This window comes from Eubalaena glacialis, chromosome 1, assembly GCF_028564815.1.
Source record: "Eubalaena glacialis isolate mEubGla1 chromosome 1, mEubGla1.1.hap2.+ XY, whole genome shotgun sequence".
Classification (NCBI taxonomy): domain Eukaryota; kingdom Metazoa; phylum Chordata; class Mammalia; order Artiodactyla; family Balaenidae; genus Eubalaena; species Eubalaena glacialis.
Window position 1 is genome coordinate 166,732,091 of NC_083716.1, and position 23,804 is coordinate 166,755,894.

Sequence of the window (23,804 nt, forward strand, 5' to 3'; positions counted from 1 at the left end):
CCTTTTTCTTAGCAATTTCATGCCAAAGTACTTAATGGTGAGGTGTCATGATGTCTGCAACTTTCTTTTAAATAGTATGGCAAAACACAGCATGTGTGTGTGTGTGTGTGTGTATGTGTGTGTGTGTGTGTGTGTGTGTTGAGAGAGCAAGATTACAAATGATAGAGCAAATAGGGCACAGTACTAAAAATCCATAAATCTAGGTAGAATTTTTTTGTACTGTTCTTGCAACTCTTCTTTAAGCTTAAAATTTTATTGAAGTTAAAAGTTAAAGAAATAGGTGGAGAAAAAAGAGAAGGATGATTAGTCCAATATGGATTTTAAAAAGTGATTCATATACACATGCATAAATACTTTGCCACCTTGGGCAAAATTAACTGATGTGTTTATCTTGGGGAAGAAGCTTTTAATTCTGCTCTGCTTTGGCAGGAGGATCAGACCATACCTAGAGCTCCAAGTGCTTTACTGTCAAAGGGAACAGACAAAAAGGAATGCAATGAGAGGAGAGAATGGTGCATTAGGTTGAATAAATGTCAAGTTTTCTTAGCTTTCCTTCATTCCAGTTAGGTCAGTCTGGAGGCTATTTAAGGCTAGAACTCAAGTATATAAAAAAATTTTGCTTTTTTAAGCAACAGCATTAATGCCTCTCCCTTTCACCATCCTGTTAGACCTGGGGTTAGCAAACTTCTTCTGTAAAGATCCAGATAAATGCTTTAGGCCTGTGGGCCATACAGTCATTGTATGTATCACATTGTCATTGTCACACTGGGCCATAGAGTTTCTGTGTGTTCTGTATGTGTTACACCATAGGTGTCACTATGGCGTATGAAAGCAGTCATAGACAAATGAATGGACATGGTTGTGTTCCAATAAAACTTTGCTTATGGACACAGAAATTTAAATTTCATATAGTTTCCACACAACATGATTTCTTCTTTTTTTTTTTCAACCACTTAAAAATGTAAAAAAAAAAAAAAACTTCTTAGCTTGTAAGCAATGTGAAAAATAGACAGAGGGCTAGGTATGGCTAAACCCAGAGAAGAAAGGGAAAACTTACAATTGTACCTTTGTGTTGGTTGCCTTTTAACTGCCCCACTTGGCTTTGATGAAGGAAAGGGGCTCCTTTAGATGGTATGACAGGTCAAAGCAGTTCTGTGCTCTCTCTTTTTTTTTTTTTGTCTGTGCTGTGAGGCTTGCAAGATCTTAGTTCCCCGACTGAGGATTGAGCCCAGGCCCTCTGCATTGGAAGCACAGAGTCTTAACCACTGGACCACCAGGGAATTCCCAGCTCTGTGCTCTTACGTCATTGAGCAGACCATAGGAGTCTCTTCCCAGAGCTTCAAGATTAAAGAAGGCCATGAACTGCTCTAAGTAGGAAGACTCATTTCAAGTTTGTAATCAGTGTAGTTGGGAAGATTCATAATGTAGGTAATCATAACTAGAACCGTGATCTATCAGCCCAGGTTCCACCTGGAACTAGAGAGAAGTGTCTCCCTCGCTCCCTCTGCAAGGGAAGCCACCCCCACTGTCTTTGCACTCTAGGGCCTTTGCCTTGACAGATCCATGTCATGTTAATACTTCTGTGCAATCAAATTAGTTTGCTTCTAGATATGAATGTGTCTTATTTAAACAAATGTATATTAGATACTGATACAGGCAACTTCCTAAGTAATAACCTTTATTTACAATAATTTATATCCTTTGATAATACTTCCATAGTGACCCTGAACTATGATATGTGTTGAATCATGATGGTGCGCTCCTTTGGCCAGCGAGGGTTTTCCCCTAAGCCTTCCTCCACTATAAATGACAAATGAGTTGAAAGCATACCCCTTCCAAAAACAGCTTATAAAAGAAAGGACTTATAGGGATGAGAATGGATATGTGGGAAGAGAAATACATAACCATCCTTAATGTTTAAATGGTTGTCAAGGAAAAGAAGGTTCAGACTTGTTCCACATGGTCTCAAGCAATAGCAGGAGGATTAATGTATGGAAGCCAGTGAGACAGATCCGGGCTTACTACCAAAAATAAATAAATAAAAAGAGGAAAAGAAAAAAATAATCCAATATCTGTCCGAAGATGAAATGGACTGCCCTGGAAGATAGGAAGTTTAGTATCAAGAAGTACGTACACACATGCCTAGGATATATGACCACTTAGTGGAGAGGTAGTAGAAGAGATCTAAAAATTAAAATCATTGAACTATATTAGTTTTAAGATACATGACCTTTAAAACTTAGGCTTGACAATTTTGAGATGGCATTCTTTTCTTTGTTAAGGAAAAAAAGACAAATATAAGCAACGAAAAGAGTGAAGCAATTCCTTATTTCTCTAGTTTAACCACAACAAAGATAAGTGTGGCTCATTCATCTACAATGAAACCAGGCCCAACCATTTGCCTAGTAGTGTATAGTTTACTCTAGTTATATTCATTCTTACACTTAATGAATATTTATTGAGATTGAGTTCCCCCCAATGTGCCAAATATGAGGGTATGGTGGTGAAGACAGACACAGATTTCACTCTCATAAAACTAACAATTTGCTAGAAAAAATTAAAAATTTAACAAGTAATTACAACTAAAACATGGGTGTTGAGATTTTACAGATATAGGCCACAGTGATGGTCTTTAAACATGATCACAAATTCATTTATACTCTTCCTTTTGACAGTTTGGGTCCCCAGATTCCCTAAATTCCCTTGATGGGCCCATGTGATTTCCAAGGCTAGGTCATGAAAGGTCATGAGGCTTCTGCCTTGTTTGATGGAAGATGAGCTTCTGGAGCCCTGAGGTACCATGCAGGAAGTTCAGCTCCCCTAAGCCCACTGTGCTTTGAAGAAGTTAAGCCTCATGGAGAAACCATGCAGAGCTCCAGTTGACAATTCCCAGCTATTCCTAACTTTCTAGTTATCCCAGTCCAAATGAAAGAAGTCACCAGATTATTCCAGCCCCACTCATTCAAGTCACTCCCATCCATTCACATCTTCCCAGCTGAGACTCCAGACATCATGAAGCAGAGACAAGCCATCCTCTCTGGGCCCTGTCCAAATTCCTGAGCCAATGGATCCATATGTATAATAATAATAATAATAATAATAATAATAATAATAATAATAATAATATTGTTGTTGTTTTATGCCAGTAAGTTATGGGGTGGTTTGTAAGGCAGCAATAGTTTATTTTTTTTTTAATTTATCTATTTATTTATTTATTTTATTTTATTTTTGGCTGTGTTGGGTCTTTGTTGCTGCACGCGGGCTTTCTCTAGCTGCAGCGAGCAGGGGCTACTCTTCATTGTGGTGCATGGGCTTCTCATTGCAGTGGCTTCTCTTGTTGTGGAGCATGGGCTCTAGGTGCACGGGCTTCTGTAGTTGTGGCTCGCAGGCTCTAGGGCGCAGGCTCAATAGTTGTGGCGCACGGGCTTAGTTGCTCCACGGCATGTGGGATCTTCCCGGAGCAGGGCTCGAACCCGTGTCCCCTGCACTGGCAGGTGGATTCTTAACCACTGCGCCACCAGGGAAGCCCAGCAATAGTTTATTGCAACAGGCACCACGAGAATATATATCAAGACCTACCCTGTCTAAGGACCAGAAAAGACCTCTCTGAGGAAGTCACATTTGAGCATGAAGAGACATGAGGCAGAAGTAGGAGTTAGCCACAAGAATGTTCTCAGTAGAAGAAACAGTCTGTCTGAAGAGCCAGTGGAGGCAAGAAAAACCCTGGGGCCCTGCAGGAACTTACAGAGTGTGGTAGTCTGGAGAGAAGTGGGTTGGGCAAGAATCCAGTGGGAGATAAGAGATGAAACAGAGTCTGACCATGGCTCATTTCGTAAGCAACATTAAGGCATCTGAACTTTATCCAAAGTGTGAAGACAAACCACTGAAGGGTTTTCAGTATCAGAATGTTGTGACTGGATGTGTCTGCATAGCAGGCAAGGCTATGTAGGGAGAAGCTGTAGCCCTAATTCAAGTGAGAGATGATAGTAGACTGATCAGGATGGCAAAGAGGCTCAATATTGAAAAGGTGAATTCATGGGATTTACCAAGCCCTTGGCTGGGAGAGGTGGCGGCGGGGAGTGAGAGAAGGAGGAGTCCCCTGGGCTTCTGACTGGGCAGTAGGGTGAGCGGGGTGAGTCATTTACGAAAAGGAAACACTGGAAGAAGAACAGGTGGAAGGGGTGATGAGTAGCTCCATCTGGAGCATGGAGAATTTGAAGCGCCAGTGAGACATCCATGTGGCAAAGCCAGGAGACAGCTGGCTAAACATGACAGATAAGGAGGAGGGTATGGAGAGGAACTAACATTACCGAGTGTATTTTAATATGAGTGCTTTATAGATGTCATTCCTTTAATTCTGCTAACAATTGCGTGGGAGTGTTCAGAGAGGTAACTTTCCAAAGGTCACAGATACAGGAAGTGGTAACGTAGGGATTTCAGTATAGACCCTCTTACTGCATGTTCAAAGTGAAAGACACATGGTACTCTTTCCCACTTAAAAAAAATCACAATGTTGGGCAATACTCTTTGGATTTTGAAGGCAGCAAAGTCAGCATTTGGGAATGCTCTCCATTCAGTTTAGTGGGTGACCTGAAAAGCTAGCAGTTTTGAACAGTGGCCAGAGCAAGAGAAAACTGTCCAGCTGGTCTAAGCCACAGTGCAGACAGCAATGCCACTTGGCCCTATGACACTGTGGATTCACTGGTGCACTGGTGTATTCTGGATGACCAGAATGTTCTGCAGAGCCTGCCAAAAACTTTTATAGGTTTTTGTATCAAAGAAACCCTCAGGATTCAGTGGCATGCTCATGATTTCTTTGCAAGTTATGCTTTTTCTTTTGAGAAATAGCTCTTGGCTTACTATTGGACCCTGGTAATTATTATGATAACTATCGTCGGTCAAGCAGGTACAATGTAATAGGCACTGTAGTAAGTGCTTCTATGTTTTAACTTATTTATTCCTCTCAACAACCAGGTATTATTTTTTATCTCTGTTTTATAGGTATCAATTGGACTTTTGACTTTAAGACACCAGATGACAATGAGACTAGCTACTCATAATAACCTGGGTATTATCTGAGTCCCCTGGCCATAAAGCTGGGAGTGGTTTGCAGCACAGATTAATGAAACAAAAGTGCATTGGGCTTGAGCATGACCTGAAGACACAAGTAATTTGCCCAAACAGGTGGCTTTCTCTCCTTCCAACTGACATCCTTCCCTCAACCCACAACTATGGCCTGTGGGACATTCTCAATGACGAACTGACTGGGGGAGAAAAAAAAAGGAACCAGACACAAGTACACCGCTTTGGTGGATAGCCCTGCTCCGAGGTGTCCTGAGAGGTGGTAAAGAAGGGAAATTTTCATTTGAGTATAATTTTAAGAGGAACATCTCAATGTCCACTACACCTGAGCTAAAGGATTAGTGACTGCCACATATTAGAGACTCAATAGATACTTTTTGAGTCAATGAATAAATGATGAATTAATAACATTTTGTGAAAAAAATAACATTTTGTGGAAAATAGTTCATGGTTGGGCCAGCTGGTTAGGGACATGGAAGGAATATGATTGGAGGATTTGTGACAGGAAGACTCAGACAGATTATATGGGTGGACCTGATGGAGTTGGGTAGAAATAACTTATGGAGGTGATTTAAAAGAATTAGGTGGAAGAGATGATGTGCTATGTGTGTACTGATCTTCTTCTCCCGAAGCCTCGTACTTGCTCAATGGGCTCATGATAAAATGCCCCCAGTGGTGCGAACAGAAACTACATGTTGCTCAACTACATGGATTTGCCCTTATGAAGACTGATCTGGCTACTGCCACTCTGAGCCCTTGACAGGGTATATAACACACCCGGGGAATTAGCCGGTGTTAGCTGGTACATTATATCACACCTGTTCTATCATGGGAAAGGCAGAAAAACAATTTGGATTTTCTCTCCTTATACACCATGTTTGTACCATCTGCGCACTCAGTATCCCACAGGATGTTGCTTCATCCTAAGGAACTCCCTTCACTCTGTAAGATGTAAGACAACAGGCTGTAGCCCATATGCTGCCATCCTTATAAAACAGAGGAATGGCCTATTGATGCCTCAGATACATCATAGGCTGGGGACTAATATTTTGTGAGGTTGGGTGCTATTTTATAGGAGGTGGTTTTGCTCTGAAGTAGTGACCAATATATGGTGCTATTTCTCAGCATGGCCAGTATATGAACATAGGTGGACCAAAAAGTACAAGTGGGAATGGTGCTTTTCACTACAAACCCTAAAGACTCATTTGCAAAATTTCTGATTCCCATTCCTGAGATTCTAGGCTCTGATCATTTTAGCTTCTAATACTTCCACCAGAATGACAACAATAGTAACATTGAATTAGAAGCTGATGTAAGTATTTGCCTTTGGGGGTTTATAATAACAGTAAGTAAACAGGTAGAAAAGGAGGTTACAGTGCTTGCTGGAAAAAGTGACCTATCAAAGAGAAGTAGGACTGCTATTATTTAATAGAGGTAGGGAGAAGTAGAGGGAATCCAAGGAATTCCCAGGATACTTTCTGGTATCACGTGGCCAGTGGTAAAAGTCACCCTATACAAGCCAGAATAGGTTGACCCACTAGGTAAAGAATCTCACACAACCAAGATGCTGGCTAAAAGGAAAGGACACATGTAATGCATAATAGAGAAGAAAAATTATAAATTTGAATTGTGATCTTAACCATTTACCAAAGGAAGGCGTTCATCCTTGATCTGCCATATACATACACACACATACATATCTATATACATACAATGTGTATAAATATATGTGTATATATATATATTTATTTAAACTAATTTTCTGTCTGCTTTCTTCACCTCTGTTTTCCTTACAATTTTACATGAGATATGTTTATTGGTAGTAAACTTTAAAATTTAGTTCACAGGTCATGGAATATCAAGATGGATCATTACAGACTAGAGAATGATAGGGCAAAAAGATATCACCTGTAGATATTAAATTTAGGGCTGGGTGTTATAATAAATGAGACTTTGAGTTGATTCCCTTTAGGAATGAGGTAAGCATGTTTTGGGTTGTAAAAGGTAAAATTACACAATGTTAGGTAGAAGGGAACTTTTGGGTAGTTTAAGTATAGAAAGAAGGGTACATGTTGATTTTGCCAGTTAAAGTTATGACTGTAAGAGACATTTTTTTCTTTTTTTTTTTCTCAGCTTCTGCGCCCCCTTCCTCTTTTGAAGAAATCCCCACTGTAAGCTGATGCCAGATACTTGCTTTCCCAGCCTCCTCTGCAGTTAGAGCATGAGCATCTGACCTGAGTTCAGCCCACCACAAGCTTCACTTAGAAGCCAGTGATGCAAAGAAGCAAGGCCCGTGGAGATTCTGTTAAGGCCATGGTTAGTGGCAGTCTGGTAGGAATCTGAACAGAGGCACATTGCTAACAGTGACGTCCACAGTCCAGAGACAGCAGAGGAGGAGGTGCAAGCAGGGCATCTAATGGTCAGTGGTTGGACTCACTGGGATGATTCTGTAGAGGGAGTTGGGTTACTGTCTTGACTCTTTCTAATCTTCCCAGCCTCTGTTATTCCCAGCCATTTTCTGAGTTGGTTCTGTAGTTAATTCTGTAAGCTACCCAAATATCTTTCAACAAAATCTTTCTACTGCAAAATTCAACTAGAAATGATTTCTGTTGTTTGCAAACTAGAACCCTAGTTAATACAAGAGGGCTGGACTAGATGCTTTCCAAGATTCCTCCCAGCTCTAAAATTATATGACTCTATAGAACTCATATTAAAATATATAAAGTAAGAAAACAACCCTGATTGTAAACATGCTCCTTTCACTAACTAACTAATTAGTTTAATATCACCTGATAGCTCTGTGTGTGTGTACACATATATAATTTTTTGCAGGAGTAGTTCCAAACAAAGATAAACATCAAGTGCTTAAATCTATATTGTATCTGCCACAATGGTGGCATTTCGTGTAAGTTGCCATTACATTCCTCCCACTCCATGGCTTTATACTTCCATCATAGCTGCTAAATTTCTGCCTACCTAGCCCTGCAGCTTTATAAAATCTTCCTAAAGTTTATGCCTAAAAGTTATTTAATTACCTGAAAGTGCTTAGTAAAACTCCCTAGCTAAGGGGATGGTGATAAAGACATCAATTCCATACAAAGTGGTTGCCCCACTTTACTCAGTATTTACTCCAAATATTGTGTGGGGCGTTGGAGCACACAGCATCCCTTTGCTGCAGAAGAGGAACAGCACATCATCTACCACTATGTTATTAGTATAAATGCTGAATGGGAGAAAGGTAATGCAGTTTCAAAACATCCCAATGCCCAAAGAGAAACTTTCAAATATCTGTGGACCAAGATAAAAGTGTTCCTGGGGAAGAGAATATGAGATAATTTAATCTTGAAAATACCATAGAACGTAGCTCTTCTATTTGGACTTATAGCATCTGTGATCATTTCATTGACATATACATATGAAAAAAAATAATGGTGGGCACTGAAGGGATGCAGTAATGCTCATTTTGTATTAAAAATGTATTATAAAGGGTTTCTGAATATTGCTTGCCCTCTACCAAACACATACCTGCTGACATTTCATTTTATGTCCTAAACAAGTAACTGCAACAGACAGATCAACTTGGCATATAGTAGAAATCCAGTAGCTTTTTTTTTAATGAGCAAAGAGTTCTAAAATCAAAAATCAAGGTTGTAAACATTAAAGTAAAAGCAGTCCAAACTACTATACAAAAGGTACTCTCCAATTGCCTGTGGTTTGGAAAGGGCCACAGACCTGAAGCTGGACTCGTGTAACTCAGGAGATAAATCGCCGTCCAAGACCTTTAGAATGACAACCGGCTGAGCCATCCCTGCCCAGCTTGTGCTCCGTCTGCCCATGGCATGAGTTTGCTTATTCATTTTCACATTAAAATGACACTACATATTATTCTTTGTCCATAAATTTCTTAGCCTCCCTCTGTTGATCATGCTTGCTCAGCTAAGATCCATTCAAGGAGTACTATGATTATGTCCAAATGATCTGTGTATCAATGCCCCAGTATGTGAAAACATAGACACACATATACACACATGCCATAGTCAGTTATATTACGCTGATGAGCAGCTTCTACATGTTATTATTGTTTTTCTTTAGACAAAATTACCTCTGTGGGTTATAAGACAGCATGTTGGCTAAAGTGGGGTCTCTTGTAGCCTTTTAAACGAATGTTAATTTGTGAAACTTTTATGATATCGTTTAAAGAACAGAACAGCAGTCTTTCTAGGAACTATGTTTGCTTAGTGCCTCACAGTGACCCTTGGTCGACATCATTCGTCACAACCACTTGGAATGGGGATTTGGTTGGCAGAGATTTAATGAACAAGAACATTCCCACTAATTCGGGGGAATCTCATGCTGAGAAGCAAAAACATAACAAATGTTTGTAAAGTTTCTGTTGAAGTCACTTTACTGAACATATTCTTTCAAAATCTCAAAGATTAGACTGTGGACCCACTTTAAATGTACTAATGTCTTCTAATATAACATGCTGAATTTTGCATATTGTTAAGAAAAGATGAAAATAGAGAAACATCTGGTTTTACTACTTAGAAAATGCAATAACTGACAATTCCCTGCTGTTGGCAAGCACCCAAAAACACACACTAGATTAAGAAAGCCAATTTAGTGTTAGGAAGGCAGCTGGCTCTAGTTTCTTCCTTCCAAACGGTTACCTCCATCTTCAACATCAAATCTTTGTTTTACAACATAGGAAAACTCTCTTCTTTCGGAAACAATAACTAAAAACTAGTGTTTGTTACTGCTAAACAGGTTTGTGGCCTTTCGGCTGGAACCACCATTTTCCAGTAATTCGCCAAAATGACTAACACAAAGGGAAAGAGGAGGGGCACTCGCTACGCATTCTCTAGGCCTTTTAGAAAACATGGAGTTGTTCCTTTGGTCACATACACGAGAATCTGTACCCTTTTCAGGTAACAGAAATAGCAATCTTCAAAATAGACATAAGAGCATACACTTCTGCTTGGCTTTTTACCACAATGTTTATACTTGGTATTATCTAATTTCGCTGATTCTTCACTCAGAGCCCTTTTCTGGTCTTCCTGCTTCCTTGTCATTTGATCTCCTGATGGCTTTCCCCAGCGCCTTCTTTTCCCACCCACTAATGGAAGCTAAACTTTCTCTCTTCTTTTACATACAGTGGCTCTTTCTTTCTTTCCAGCAGGATTCTGAATGCACAGCCTTCCTCCTGGGGCCTGTTGGGGCCAATGGCACAGCCCTAGTAACTGCGGCTCGTAGCTGTGTAAGCTGTGATGGTTCTGTGATGTTTATGTTTCTTTTGTTTTTGAGTAATTTTACACATACTTGTATTGTCTCCCAAAACTTTCTTTACCAAGTATTCTTTTTTTTTTTTTTTTTAATAAATTTATTTATTTATTTATTTATTTTTGGCTGTGTTGGGTCTTCGTTTCTGTGCGAGGGCTTTCTCTAGTTGTGGCAAGTGGGGGCCACTCTTCATCGCGGTGCGCGGGCCTCTCACTATCGCGGCCTCTCTCATTGCGGAGCACCGGCTCCAGACGCGCAGGCTCAGTAGTTGTGGCTCACGGGCCCAGTTGCTCCGCGGCATGTGGGATCCTCCCAGACCAGGGCTCGAACCCGTGTCCCCTGCATCGGCAGGCAGATTCTCAACCACTGTGCCACCAGGGAAGCCCTTTACCAAGTATTCTTTATGTTAGATACACACAGGGAGGAGTAGAAAGTAAGGACACATAATGGTCATATCTCATTTTCTGTCTTTCCGTAACATCATTGCTTCCCATTACTATTGAAATTTGCAGAGTAAACGAGCAGAAATTAGATCACCCTTCCATGCATGGGCTCCCCTAGTCATTAGGACATTTTGTAAATCCTTGTTCAAATGTTCAGTCTCTAACTTTTCTGCAGTTCAGCTCTCTTGCAGCTAACATACACCTTCCTTTTTCTGTATTTGCCAATTATTGTTTCTATAAGGATGGATATAAGTGTGGCCTTTCATAAATAGCCTGACTTTTCCATTTACCTCCTTTGTAATAATTTTAGCCTATTAAAAATGTTTTAAACTATATGCTCTAGAAGGTAATTTTAAAGATTTCTAAAAGCAAATTAACTTGGCTAAGCAGTTCTTCTGGATATCATTTTATAACCAGAAAACTGAAGCTGGGCACAGCCAACAAATAGACGGTACAGGCTCTAAGCACTTCATTGGTCAATGCTAATGTAACACAAGAACAGGATTTCCATTCTTTGCTACAGTAGAATCACCTGGGAAGCATTCGAAAGTCCTGATGGTCCAGGTCAGGCCCCAGACCAATTAAATCAGAATTCCTGGCAATGGGATTTCTGCCCCAACAGTTTTTGAAAATCCTCAGGAGATTCTGAAGTGCACCAACATTTGAGAAGCAGTATACTAGAGTTCTTTCCATACTTTCTGAAGTATGGGCCTCAAATCATCTATTGGATTCTTGGGAAGATTCCACTTCTTGTAGAAGTGCTCCTAATTTCTCTTTGCCCAATGCTATACCCTCACTGAAATTGTTCAGGGAAGTCATGTAGGTGAAACTTTATATTCATGGGGGAGTTTATCAATTCTAAGAATCCTCTGTAAGGAAAAATCTTGCATTTCTCTCCAAGCAGGGATGTGTGTGTGTATGTGTGTGTGGTGTGTGGTGTGTGTGTGTGTGTGTGTGTGTGTGTGTTTGAATGCAAATGTGTTTGCTTTTTTTTTTTTCTTTACAGTCCAGGCCTTTTATTTTCTTTACACCCATCATGCCATGAATTCCTCGGGAATGGGCTCCAACAGTTCAGGCTCCTTTCCACTGGTTCTCACAAAGTGTGCTTCTCTGGGTGGAGGCAGGCTGGCATTTCAGTTAAACCCAAGTACCTTTCTCTTTGGCTTCCTTCTTTTTCTGGTCATTTTCCTTCACATGTTTCAGGAAGCTATCTCGGCTCTTAGAGTGCTTAATATGCTCAATATGCACATTAATCCTCTTGGCAAGAATCTTGCCCTTGTTTGTTTACAATGATACCAACAGCATGCTGGGCAACACTGTAGATTCTTCCAGTTTTGCCATGGTAACATTTGTGGGGCATTCCTTTTTGAACAGTGCCCATTCCCTTGATATCTACAATATCACTGTTCTTGTAGAGCGATCTCTACAAATCTCTTGTATTTGGATTCACATATTCACTTCTATACATTTCCCATTACTTCCTACTTTTCCCACCAATTTGAAGCCCACAGCCAAACAATCAATGAAAATAGAAAAGTATGTTTTATTTATTATTTTTAAAACTACTGTGGGTTTTTTCTTACTACCAGAAATTTATGCTCATTGTGGAAATTTTGGAAAATGCAGGAATATAAAGAAGAAAATCAAAACTGTCCTTCATTTCGTTACCTGGAAACAAAAACTGTTGTCATAGGTTTATGTTTCTTTCTAGACTTTTTCTTTATATAGATATTAAAGTGACAACATTTTGAAAATATTAACCTCATCTATTTTATTTCTCCTGGATATCATGTTTCCCTTTGGCCATTCCACTAGTGTGGAAGGAGAAGTAGGTGAAGTTCTCAGATACCAGCTTCATCACTTTCTACCCCTTAGTGAATCAACTGTAACTACTGGACTGTAACTGTAACCCAAACTGTAACTATTAGGGGTTTATTAGAAACACTGAGATAGCTATGGGAGAGTCCAAGAACATGGGGCTAGTTTCCCACTTTCCTGGTAAAAAATGTCCCCCACGGAAGCCCTGTGTTTAGCATGGCATCCTGTCCAGCATGACGTAGGAAGGGGAGGTGTTTAGAGATTACATGAGAGAACATTTGTTTCCCATGGTTTGTGCAAGGTCTTTCTGGAAGTATAAGCCATGTGCTGGGAAAACCAGGGCTGGCAAGACCTGAGGAGGGGACCTCAGGACAAGAGGCAATGGCAGGGTGTGTAGTCAGCAGCAGCATATATATTAACCAGCATCCTAAGGCTCAGTGGATCCAGTTATGTTACCAGCAGATTACCTGAGGACCAAGGCCTATTCCCAAGGACAAGCAATATCAAGGACAAACTGGTAAGGGCAGTGAAGACCTTGAAAGATACAAGATGATGAGAAAAACAGGGTTCAAAATTTATATAAAATATGATATCAATTCTATAAAGGAGTCAGAATCTGCAGGTAGATCAGTCACTTAACCCTCCATCGCTAGGAGGCCACTAAGCTTTATTGTGCACCTCCACTGGCCAATACGGATCCACTAACCACATGAGGTTATTCTGCACTTGAAGTGTAACTAGTTCAAACTGAAATGTGCTGAAAGTGTAAAATGTACAGCAAATTTCAAAGATTTCGTATGAAAATAAGAATGTAAAATATGTCATTAATAATTTTTATGTTGACAGCATATTGAAATAATAATGTTTGGATAGATCAGGTTAAATAAAATGTATTATTAAAATCAATTACACATGCTACTTTTTACATCTTTAAATGTAGATAGCAGAAAATTTTTAATTACATATGTGATTCACATAATATTTTTATTGGATAGCACTGCCTTGTACCCTGGGGAGGTGGAGGGATGAGGTGAAATTGTGGAGGGTAATGAGGACCCTGAGGGGCATCAGAACCTGCAGGCTGACTAGCCATCCCACCCTTCTACTGGGGGAGGTTGTCTGACCTCCAGCAGAGTTTCTACCTTCCCCCCCAAAGACACAGAGATAATCTGAAATGAGACCATTTAGAAATGAAAGAGCCTGAGATACTTTTAATTTTAAAAGTTTCCATTTTTCTTCACTACCCTACAGGAAGGGGACTCATAAAAAAGTTGAAATCAGTTACTATTCTTCATATATTTGGGATAATGTGAGTGAATATTTGACCTTTGTACAAATTAAAGTCTTTTATAAAATCATACTTTACATAAATTTTAAAACTTCCTTTTTTTTAACCATTCTGCATACATTAATATTAATCTTTTACCAACAAGAAAGGAAACTATATTGCCTTGGCAAAACAGACTTAAAAAGTAATGCTGAAGTGGAATATTATTCATCAGTAAAAAGGAAAAAAACGAATGATACACGCTACCATATGGATGAGCCTCAAAACATTATGCTATACACAAAAATAAACTCAAAATGGATTAAAGACCTAAGTGTAAGGCCAGACACTATCAAACTCTTAGAGGAAAACATAGGCAGAACACTCTATGACATACATCACAGCAAGATCCTTTTTGACCCAGCTCCTAGAGAAATGGAAATAAAAACACAAATAAACAAATGGGACCTAATGAAACTTAAAAGCTTTTGCACAGCAAAGGAAACCATAAACAAGACCAAAAGACAACCCTCAGAATGGGAGAAAATATTTGCAAATGAAGCAACTGACAAAGGATTAATCTCCAAGATTTACAAGCAGCTCATGCAGCTCAATAACAAAAAAACAAACAACCCAATCCAAAAATGGGCAGAAGACCTAAATAGACATTTCTCCAAAGAAGATATACAGATTGCCAACAGACACATGAAAGAATGCTCAACATCATTAATCATTAGAGAAATGCAAATCAAAACTACAATGAGGTATCATCTCACACCAGTCAGAATGGCCATCATCAAAAAATCTAGAAACAATAAATGCTGGAGAGGGTGGAGAAAAGGGAACACTCTTGCACTGTTGGTGGGAATGTAAATTGATACAGCCACTATGGAGAACAGTATGGAGGTTCCTTAAAAAACTAAAAATAGAACTACCATACGACCCAGCAATCCCACTACTGGGCATATACCCTGAGAAAACCATAATTCAGAAAGAGTCATGTACCAAAATATTCATTGCAGCTCTGTTTACAATAGCCAGGACATGGAAGCAACCTAGGTGTCCATCATCGGATGAATGGATAAAGAAGATGTGGCACATATATACAATGGAATATTACTCAGCCATAAAAAGAAATGAAATGGAGGTATTTGTAATGAGGTGGATGGAGTTAGAGTCTGTCATACAGAGTGAAGTAAGTCAGAAAGAGAAAAAGAAATACAGTATGCTAACACATATATATGGAATCTAAGGAAAAAAAAAAAAAAGGTCATGAAGAACCTAGTGGCAAGACGGGAATAAAGACACAGACCCACTAGAGAATGGACTTGAGGATATGGGGAGGGGGAGGGGTGAGATGTGATAGGGTGAGAGAGTGTCATGGACATATATACACTACCAAATGTAAAATAGATAGCTAGTGGGAAGCAGCCGCATAGCACAGGGAGATCAGCTCTGTGCTTTGTGACCACCTAGAGGGGTGGGATAGGGAGGGTGGGAGGGAGGGAGATGCAAGAGAGAAGAGATATGGGAACATATGTATATGTATAACTGATTCACTTTGTTATAAAGCAGAAACTAACACACCATTGTAAAGCAATTATACTTCAATAAAGATGTTTAAAAAAAAACAAAAAAAAACATTATGCTAAGGGAAAGAACTCAGATGCATTACATTTATATAAAATGTCTAGAAAAGGCAAATCTACTGAGTAAGAAATAGATCAGTGGTCATTTGGGGCTGGGAGTGGGATTGGGACTTAATGCAAATAGGTATGAAAATCTTTTGGGGGTGAGGTAAATGATTTAAAACTGGACTATTGTGATGGTCGTACAATTATATAAATGTGCTTTATATAAGTGTAAATCACTTAATTGTACATTTAAAAGAGGGGAATTTGTGATACATGTGTTATTCTTCAATAAAGAGTTTTTTAATATGTTAAAAGTAGCAGTGTTGGTAGCTTCCCATAAATCATGCCGAATTTTTGCATATTTTTATGAAAAGACAGAAAATAGAAAAGTAGAAGAAACTGAAATCTACCATCAACCTTGTCTTTGGCAAGCACCCCAATATCTACCAATTTATTGTTAGGACATCAAAAATGAAACGTAAACTATTTAGAAATTAAATAATAAAAACATATTTCAAGCCTTGTAGAAAGTGGCCAAAGATATACAGATAATAAAAACCTATAGCCAATTGAATTTATTAGAAAATAAAAGAGATCGAAAACAAAATAACTAAAAGCTTTCAACCCAAGAGGACAGAAAAAGCTCAATAATATTCAGAATCATGTTTCTTCCTCTGTCTTCCCTCAAACACCATCCCTAGTGAAATGAATCACCATATTTTACCTAATCTAAATACTTTATAAGCATCTGTCACCTCTGCATTCCCACTGCCACTTCTTAGTTCAGACACTTTTCTCACATAGCGACTAAAGAAAATTTATAATTGGCTTCTTGGTCACTCATTTCTACTTATTCCAAAATAATTTCCAGGCCTTCACCAGAGGGGTGGGGGGGAACTATGAAATCTTCTAAAGAACCTAAGAGAAGACTTGAACTGGAGAGTTACTCTGGAAGGATGATCCTAGATTAGAGATTAAATTTGGCATATATGTCAGCTCTCCTTAACAAAATTTCAAAATCTGTTGATTTTTTGCATTGAAATTTGATATAATAACTAATATATTTTTGAAAAGAAGAATGAGTGAACCCTTGTACTATCAGATAGCAAAACAGAATAATTAAAACGGCATGGTACTGATGTAGAAATATAAATATAGATCAGTTTTTATTTAATCTAATCAAGAGCCCATATGAATATAAAAGCTCAGTTAGAAGTGTAATATATAATAAAGGGTGGCATTTCAAATCAGTGCAGAAGGATGAATCATTAAATGATTGGTGTCGTGATACCTGTCTATCAGTTTAGACCAAAATATGAAAGTCAGACATTTTGCTCCAATCATTTATGAAAAGAAATCCCAGATGGCTTAACTTTAGAAGAAACATGGATAATATATAATATTTTTAAAGAATTAGGTAGGTCTATTTGCAGGGATACCCATTCTGAAGCTTGTGCTTTGCAGATGTGATACTCAACCAGGAGTAAAAAGGGGGTATGATGTCCAGCTTTGCCTCTGCTTGTCAAGCTGTGTGCCATGGTTCAGAAGGGGCGTCTTGTCTTTTCCTAATTTGTCTACTTCCTGTAGGGGATCTATGTACTTTGCCCCTGGAAAGGGGCACCTTTTCTAATTGGCACAAAAGCCTTATATGCTAGCAGCAAACAATAAATAGTAGTTAATAATAAACAGGTAATTTGTACATACATAAATCGGTTTTTTGTTTGTTTGTTTTTACACAAATGGTTGCTATAAACTGATTGTGTTCCTCCAAAATTCATATGTTGAAGTCCTAAACCCTGATGTAATGGTATTTGGAGATGAGTCCTTTGGGAAATAATTAGGTTTAGATGAGGTAATGAGGGTGGGGCCCTCATGATGGGATTAGTGCTCTATAAGAAGAGACACCAGAGAGCTTGCTGTCTCTCTTCCCACCTTCTAGGTATAAAGTAAGAAGGCAGCTGTCTACAAGCTAGGAAGAGAGTTCTTACCAGAAACAGACCATACTGGTACCTTGATCTTGGGGCTTCTAGCCTACAGAACTGTGAGAAAATAAATCTCTGTTGTTTAAACCACCAGTCTACAGTATTTTGTTATGGCAACTGGAGCGAATACAGTAGTATTATACTGTAAAATGTATTGGGTCTTTGTTGTTGTTCTTAAACTCATTTTTTATGTAGGTGTATATAGATTGTATGTATATGTATTAAACAACTGATAACAGAGAGAACTTCTAGAGGAGAGATTGCATGAGGCTAGTGATCAAGGGGCACTGTTTCCTTAACCTTAACATTTTGTTTTTATTTATTTGGCTATGCCGCATGGCTTGAGAGATCTTAGTTCCCTGACCAGGGATTGAACCTGGGCCACAGCAGTGAAAGCACTGAGTCCTAGCCCCTTGGCCACCAGGGAATTCCCAACATTTTATTTTTTATGAGTGTCCTCATTCTTACATGTTTTATTTAAAATACTTTAAATACTTAAATATTTTGAAAACAAATTATGTTAGACGGTGTCTCATGTTTTAAAAAGTCAGTTGATACTAATCATTATATTTAAAGAATATTCACTATGTTCCTGCTGTCAGTGTTTTCTATTTAACGTCTCACTTACTCCTCGTAACAATCCTATGACGTAGATACTATTTATGTCTTCATTTTACAGATGAAGAAACTGAAGCACAGAAAAGTGAAATAACTTACCCAAAGGTCACACAGCTATAAAGGATAGAGCCAGGATTCTAATGTTCACAACCTGATTCTAGAGTCTTCCGTCTCAACCTCTTTGGCATGTTGAGAAAGGAAAATAGGGCATTAGGAGGCTCGTGGAAATTTTGGCAAAAACAATTTTTAAAAAGTGATGAGGGTTGGGACTTCCCTGGTGGCGCAGTGGTTAAGAATCTGCCTCCCGATGCAGGGACATGGGTTTGAGCCCTGGTCCAGGAAGATCCCACATGCCGCGGAGCAACTAAGCCCGTGCACCACAACTACTGAGCCTGCGGTCTAGGGCTCATGAGCCACAACTACTGAGCCCACGTGCCACAACTACTGAAGCCTGCGTGCCTAGAGCCCGTGCTCCACAACAAGAGAAGCCACCGCAATGAGAAGCCCGCGCACCGCAATGAAGAGTAGCCCCCGCTCGCCACAACTAGAGAAAGCCTGCAACGAAGACCCAACACAGCCAAAAATTAATTAATTAATTAATTAACCTTCTAAAAAAAAGTGATGAGGGCAAAAGACAGCTTGAAATGGATTGAGATGGGAAATCTAATTAATAAATAAAAGGAATTGCTATATCTCTTTATTATGTTGAACTTCATAAGACTGCCAATACTTAACCATTTGTTGACCCACAAAAATGGAATTTCCTTATGATTCAACCTGATGTATGTGCTAAGTTACGAGTATTGTTTTCAAGACACTTAATCTTAGAATTAGAAAATAGAAAAAGGAAATAACAGAACTTTTCAAACCCTCAAGGTTATGTGTATGTGTGTTTTTAACAGATCTGGAAATTGCTTCAAGCCTCCTTATTCTGACATGAGAAAAATGTGCCTACAGCTAAAATATCAAACATGAGATTTGTGAATTGTATTTCAGTAGTAGAAAAAAACGTTTTAACCAATCAACCACATTTCTTAGCACCAGAATGGTTACAAATAAACACAACTTCTGGTTCTTGTCAGAAGCAAAAGCTATCAGCATTTTTGCATGTTAAATTCCATCTCTCTAAATCACAAAATGAGGACTATCCTTTTATCTACAATATCATCCAAAATTTTCTGAGAATTATTTTCTGATATATTATCTGGATATTTTAATGGCCTTCCTCACTGATTTCCCACTGGCATGCAAGCGTTGGATTCGTAATTATCTGAATCTACAACATTTCATATGAGTTGAATACACAGATCATAAACCCTTAAAAGTTGATAGCTCACTTAGCCCTCAAAAGTTATCCACTTCAATTTTACAAAGGACAAAACAGAGCCTCGTAGAGGCTGAGTCAGCTTGATAACTATTGGGACAAGAAACACACAACTGAAATGGCTCTGTAATCAAAGAAACTTCCTGGCTATGAGGGCAGATTTTACTAGAAGCATGTCTCCTAGATGCTGGGACTTCACATCTGTTCCTTTTTACCTACCCCTTTAATTCCTGTGTCTCTCTTTTGTTTCCCCAGCGTAGTTTCAGACTATCCAACCAGCCTTTTGACCCCCACATTTGCCTTGCCTTTAGTATTTAGCTGCTTGTTTCTGTCTGACCCATGGCCTGGCCTGCCTTCTGGTATCCTCCTATATCTTGGTTTGTGCTTGTTTAACTGATTTCTCACTGGTTGTTTCATCTCTTAGCCTTGAGCCCTAGCTTTGCTATGTTCTTGGTTTTCTTCATAATAGATTAAACTCAATTATAAATCCTGAGATACCTGGAAAATCATGTGAATTTTATCCAGAAAGTTGTTGGGAACTGCATGGCATCTTTGTGGAACCACAGATTCACTCTGCAACCTTGGTCACTGGAGTTTGACATAATTCCCATGGGTCACAAAGGAAGCTTCCTAGATATAAGTGAATCTTGTTGTGTAAAATAGTTATGTCATCCTAAGTTACGGTAAGTCTAAAATGCAATTTTTATTAGTTTAGTAGACTTCATTTTTTAGAGCAGTTTTAGGTTCACAGCAAAATTGAGCAGAAAGTATAAAGAGTTCCGTGCAATTTTTTTTACACTGACGAACTGTAAAGAAAACTTGTTGTGATTTATGTTATGAAATGTAAGATCTATTTTTAATTTATCTTTTGTGAAAATCTACTCAGGAGCTAGCTGAACTAGATAACTATGCCAGTTACCACTTTATTGTCTCTCAGCTCCAAATCTCCCTTCATTGTCTGCTCTATGAAAATAGAGATGGACCCTGTAACTATTTCTTCTCTGCAGCTGGTACAATGCTTAGCCATGTCAGAAAAGGGTACAGGAGGGATGCTGAAGAAGGAAGGGGCTTTCCTTCCTAGTTCCAGTGTTTACTCCTTCTTGTTCCTGCTTCGTGGCTACCAGCAGTATGTGTGGGGGACACCCAGTGGTGTTTGTGGAGTTCAGTTGCACCCCGTGGCCAGTTTCCCATCAAATTTCAGAGGTACTCCCATGGTCAGGTTCCCACTGAGTCTTGCAGGCATAAGCATCGCAACGCTTGACTTCCAGCTTCGGTCTCCTGCACGCAGGTAGGGTGTTGCCTGCTTGCCCCGTGACTAGGAACAAGTTCTGGATGAGCCCATCCAAGAACCTCTCCACCATGCAGTGGGCCACAACCACACTTTCTACAATGAGGTCTGAATCCCAACCACGGAGAGGGGGGCCCCACCTCCAAATTTGTTCCTTCCATGAGAACCCTCCTTCAGCCCTGGGGCATTCTTTAAAGTTCTTTATCCCTTTATATAACAGAGATTTTTTTTGTTAGAATTAATAATTCTTTATCTTAAACTTTCCCTACCCTAATTACCATGTTGTCTCTGTCTCCTCACTGACCCTGATTGATGTAGTAACCTTGAGAAAAATAATTTTAATTTTTCAGTGCACTCATCCATAAAATGAGGAAACTGGATTAGTTGATCTCAAATGTCCTTTCCAGCTCTAAAATTGCGTTATTCTAGAGAATTCAGGTTTTTCCTATACCGTTGGGTACATCTTAAGTATACTAGAATGAATACCACAGAGCACAGAATAATTGCGTACTGTCTTCCTCAGCCTCAGTCGTAGTAAATGACTTTTTATCTGAATAATGGTTTCCTCCTTCTGGGTCAAAATATTAAGTCACAGCAGCAGCCAGTATTATTTCACACACACAGTGGGCAATCAAATACTATGAAATCCTCTGTGAGGATTTTAACTAGGAAGCTCTCTAAGGAACAAAATGGAAAACTAGAGATTCATGTATGAATATGAGAGTTTAAAATACATTATAAGTATCATTTTATTCATTTATGAATATAAATATTGTAAGGACACATTAAGTATAGAAAAATGCTCCCTCTGATATTATTTATCCTAACACATTACGGAAGACTCCATTCACCTAACACATTACAGAAGAATTCCATTACCACGCAATTTAAATTTTTTATTTTACCTTTCTCTGTCTTTTACTGACTGTTCAGCCATTAATTTCTTCAGTTCTTCCAGACGATGAAGATCTCTCATTTCCATTTCTTGCCATTTCTGCTCCTTTTTAGCCCAGTATTTTCTTATCTATTGCATAAATATCACATAAAATTTAAATTAACAACAGGTATGGTAAAAACAAGGAACAATGTTATAACAACATTATCCATTGTTTCATATAGCAAATATTGAATTTAAATGACCCTTCTTTTTTATCTCTTAGATCTGCCTACAGTGTATTGGCAACAGAAAAAATAAGTTAAAACACAAAAATACATGTCCTGAGAAACTGCATGTTTTAATAGTTTTTGAAGTGGAAATGTAACTTGTGCTGAGACCTAAGGTTTTAATCTTTTGCTAAAATAATCGGCTTTCAGGGAACCACAATAAAAGCATGTTATTGTCTCTAAAGTATATGATCTACCTGTTACTCAAGAATATTTTTATCCTCTTATGGTAATGTAGTCTTTAACAAATATAGCATTATACCTATTTTTACTTTAAAAGCACAAGTTTATTTATGCTAATGGACAGCAGGATGTTGAAAGCTTTATGCTTCTGGGGACGTGGCAGGAGATAGGTGGGAGGAAGGAGGAAAAGAAAAAATTAGCAGGGTTGTGATAAATAGTAGTTCTGACTCATGTGGTAACATGAAGGACAGATTTATCAGGCTCAAAAAGGTGAAAGCATTGTTCTCACTAGGCATGTTTTACTTCCTTTTTCTGGGAACGGAGGCAGAATGAGAAAACCTGAAGCACACATAAGCTATTTTTAGAGGGCTAAAACAATTATTCCCCTAGTGATGGGGCAGTTGAAGTTTATGTTTAATTGACAGAGGACCATTCAACCGCTCTGGCCTGCCATGTTGTGTCTGGGTCAAGAGAGTGGATTCTTGCTGGTAAAAAACAGTACCTTAATGGTGAATGGCAGTGAGCGACTACCAGCAGAGGGGCTTTGGTGGAGTATGGGTTAGCCTCATCCCCAAGGTGGCATTTTCTCTTTTGAGAAATGAATATGAAAAGCCAAGTGGTTTCCAGACTTGCCCAGCAACATGGGCTCTGACACCTGGGAGAACCAAAAGAGGCATCCCAGTACCATGGCCACAGCCATAGCAACTCTGCGGCAGGGCTTGCAACACGAGCAGTCACACCAGTGACATCCATTCAATGCTTAATGAGTTACTGATGGCTTCAAGGTAAAGTGATTCTACTCCATAGATGATGGAGATCGGAATCTAGGGAGAACAGAGATGAAGCTAGAAAGGTAGCACACCAAGATGGAAAGTGAAAGAAAGGGTAGGAAAGGGAGAAAAAGGAAACACTGACTGATATTTCAGAGTCCTAACTGATATATGCCAAGGCATTCTATTAGTGCCAGATATGGAAATGTTAACAACCATTATATTATCTCCCTCTGGGTTTGTAAATGATCTTTATTTTACTCTTTGTATTTTTCTGTGTTACCTTATTTTGGGCAATGAATATATATTTCTTTCACAATCAGAGGGAAAAAGAAGATACTTCACAAGAACAGATATTGGATTAAAGGGCATTTTTCTCTGGGTTCTGACAGACCAACAATGTTGCTTACTCCCGGCACTGACCTTGGAGGGAGTCAGTGGTCTTTCTGCTGACAGTCCCTTGACAACAAGCATACCAACCCCAGGTTGCCGGTGTCCTCAGATCACTGACACCATCTGGTGCAGTGTCCTGTGCAGGCCCTAGAAGTATATCACACCTGAGGCTTCTTGGCATCTCAGGACCAATTATTTCCATCCTTGACTCTGGTATCCTCAGCCATTGCTGTAGCAAGAGAATCAATCTCTCTCTCTCTCTCTCTCTCTTTCCCTCTCTTTATGGTTTTGACTGAAATTCTCCTGAGTGAAGGATGCTTTTCTTCTGATGTCCCATGTGCCAGGAGGCTGGGGAATGATTCGGGCATTTTCTTCCTTGTTAATGGCTACTTTGAGACCCTGATGCTGTCCCTCTCATGTACAATGCCTTCTTCCTTTGATGTTTACAACATCTGGCTATATCACCCTCTACGTGTCCTTATCACTGGCATGTGTGGACTTCCAGGTCATTCTCAAATATTCATTGAGAATTCAGATACGTGAGTCACAGCCACACAG

General features: G+C 39.1%; 1 protein-coding gene across 1 annotated transcript in view; it reads right to left on the reverse strand.

The window, feature by feature from the left end:
• The window catches only part of CCDC148 (coiled-coil domain containing 148), a 265,897-nt gene that overhangs the window by 37,049 nt on the left and 205,044 nt on the right, over positions 1–23,804 (reverse strand). Inside the window, exon 12 of the mRNA XM_061184011.1 lies at positions 21,642–21,760. Coding sequence (XP_061039994.1) covers positions 21,642–21,760 — 119 coding nt within the window. The remainder of the gene's footprint in view (positions 1–21,641; positions 21,761–23,804) is intronic.